Below are 2,240 nucleotides of genomic sequence, written 5' to 3' on the forward strand. Positions count from 1 at the left end.
CCGTGCTGGGTCATGCTGTGTTATTGTGGCTTGTTTTATTGTGTTTGTGTGAGGTTGTAGTTGAGGGTATTGATGTTTTCTTTTTCACTTTTTCTTTTTTTTCTTTTATCTGTCTGTCTGTCTCTCTCTTTCTCTATTTTCTTTCCTTCTTTCTCTCTCTCTCTCTCCTTCTTTCTCGCTCTCTGTCTATTTTCTCCAGCCATTCCTCTCTCCTTCTCTCTCTACCCCCCCTCTCTCTCTCTCAATCTCTCATCCTCTTTCTCTTTTCTCTTCCCTCTCTTCTATCCTTCTCTCTCCCCTCTCCCCTTCCCCCTCTCTATCTCTCTCTCTCTCTCTCACTATACATGTGTATATGTATGTGCGAGTTGATATCTATCTTTGTGTTTGCATGAGTGCTAGTATATACTAGCACTGTGCAATGTTAACACTGCTTTAAGATGTGCAGGGAAGGTGACAGACAGATCTAAGACTTTGGCGTTTCCAATAACCCCAAATAAAATCGTATCATCAGGTATCAGTGTCTAAACAGACAAAGGGTAGGGAGTTTATAGACCTATAAAACATAGAAAGAAGGAACAGACTCGAGGTCTTTCGCAAAACTGGACAATGCTTAAAAATGGCTCCAGAATAGTGTTCTGTTATTTATGTACGATATATTATTCGCGCAACGGTATACAAATATCATAAATAAAAACTATATTTTGCTGTAATATCGTATGATTTATGTATACTAGTTTTTTACAATCGTAGTTTTCTCAGATTTTCATATTTCATCACATGCATTGTTGACTAATTCATAACAGTTACCCTCTCTAACGGACTGAATCGTTCGAGTCCACCACTATTTATCTACAACTAGTTTATTGCGTTTTATTCGCGCGTACTTCATCTCTTCATTCACGCACTATATCAATTCTAACACTCCCAATCTGTTACATAACAAAGGGTTATTACTTTTCGGAGTAGCATATTCTCGCTGTCTTCAAGTCATTTCATGAATGCATAAGTTACTTTCATATATGTTGTAAAAAGATATAATCTACCAAAATATCAATTCATATCACCGCGTATTTTTTTCTTATAAGGAACGCCAATTTATGCAAAAAAACGCAAATGGAAGAGACCATCACGTCTAAAGAACATGTTATCAAACCTCAAAAATGACCAATATATCTCATGAACGCGTTAATATATTTTCCCGTTATAGCACTCAGGAGCATGCTGTTAAGCCTCAAAGACTCTGTTTTATATCTCTGAAGCACCATTAGGTTACAAGGACGAAACACCATGATTCAAGTGCTTTCTGACAGCAAGAGATAAATATGGCAAGCAAATTACGTAAGAAAAAAAAAAAAACTGGAACCTTCTGAAGATTTTTGGACTCCTGGTGTAGTAATGGTCTAATAAATTTTACGACTTGAACAAAGGATCTAAAAATGTTTTAAGGTGATTTGGGGTCCGCAATGTATAAAGAGTAAAGAGTGGATTGGGGTTTGCAATGTATAAGTATAAACTGAACCTCTGGGATTATTTTTGTTATCATTCGAGCATTCTAATTAAGGAAAGCCAGACACTATGTGTATTCGCTGATATTGTTTACACTGCATATAAAGGAATGCATATTGACTAGAAGATTAATCAAATTAGCAAGCTCTATCTTGCTGTTTTTTCGATGGGTGAGAATGCATTCGAAAAGATAAATAAACAAAACAAACGTAGCGAGGGAGAAAACAGTCAGGATGTTCCGATGACAAAACTTCCAACGTATTTCAGGATTTTGTAAGAGACCGGAGAACGGATCCACATTTTCGAGTTTAGTTGCACGTAATAGGTATGTACAATTATACAATATCAAGTACATAAATGCACACAAACACACACACACACACACACACAAACACACACAAACATACACAAACGTACACACTAACACACTCACACGCAAACAAAAACGCGCACAAACACATACACACACAAACGCACTCACACGCACAAACATATCAATAAAAGTTATATAGGAGTTCTATCGAAGTTTGATAGCTAAAAGTAATGTTTAAGTTTTTTTCTGAGGGAAGGGGGGGTCGGTTATCTTTAAATAGACAAGTATCCCTGTCAAGAAGATTTTCTTCTGACTTGGAAGATTTAGCTTTTAGAACTTCAAGAAAGAAAGAGATAAGTTTAACATACACATACATACGTAATTTTACCATTTATTATTTTGAATACTGACTCATTTCAAA

The 2,240-nt window shown here is 36.1% G+C and overlaps 1 protein-coding gene across 1 annotated transcript in view; it reads left to right on the top strand.

The window, feature by feature from the left end:
* LOC122244665 (uncharacterized) overlaps nucleotides 1-1,268 on the top strand; it is a 40,912-nt gene extending 39,644 nt beyond the window's left edge. The window contains exon 17 of the mRNA XM_086540355.1: nucleotides 1,208-1,268. Coding sequence (XP_086396481.1) covers nucleotides 1,208-1,268 — 61 coding nt within the window. The remainder of the gene's footprint in view (nucleotides 1-1,207) is intronic.
* The last annotated feature ends 972 nt before the right edge of the window (nucleotides 1,269-2,240 follow it).

The sequence above is a fragment of the Penaeus japonicus genome, unplaced genomic scaffold (assembly GCF_977035675.1).
Source record: "Penaeus japonicus unplaced genomic scaffold, GWHDUDI00000001_assembly GWHDUDI00000010, whole genome shotgun sequence".
Taxonomy (NCBI): domain Eukaryota; kingdom Metazoa; phylum Arthropoda; class Malacostraca; order Decapoda; family Penaeidae; genus Penaeus; species Penaeus japonicus.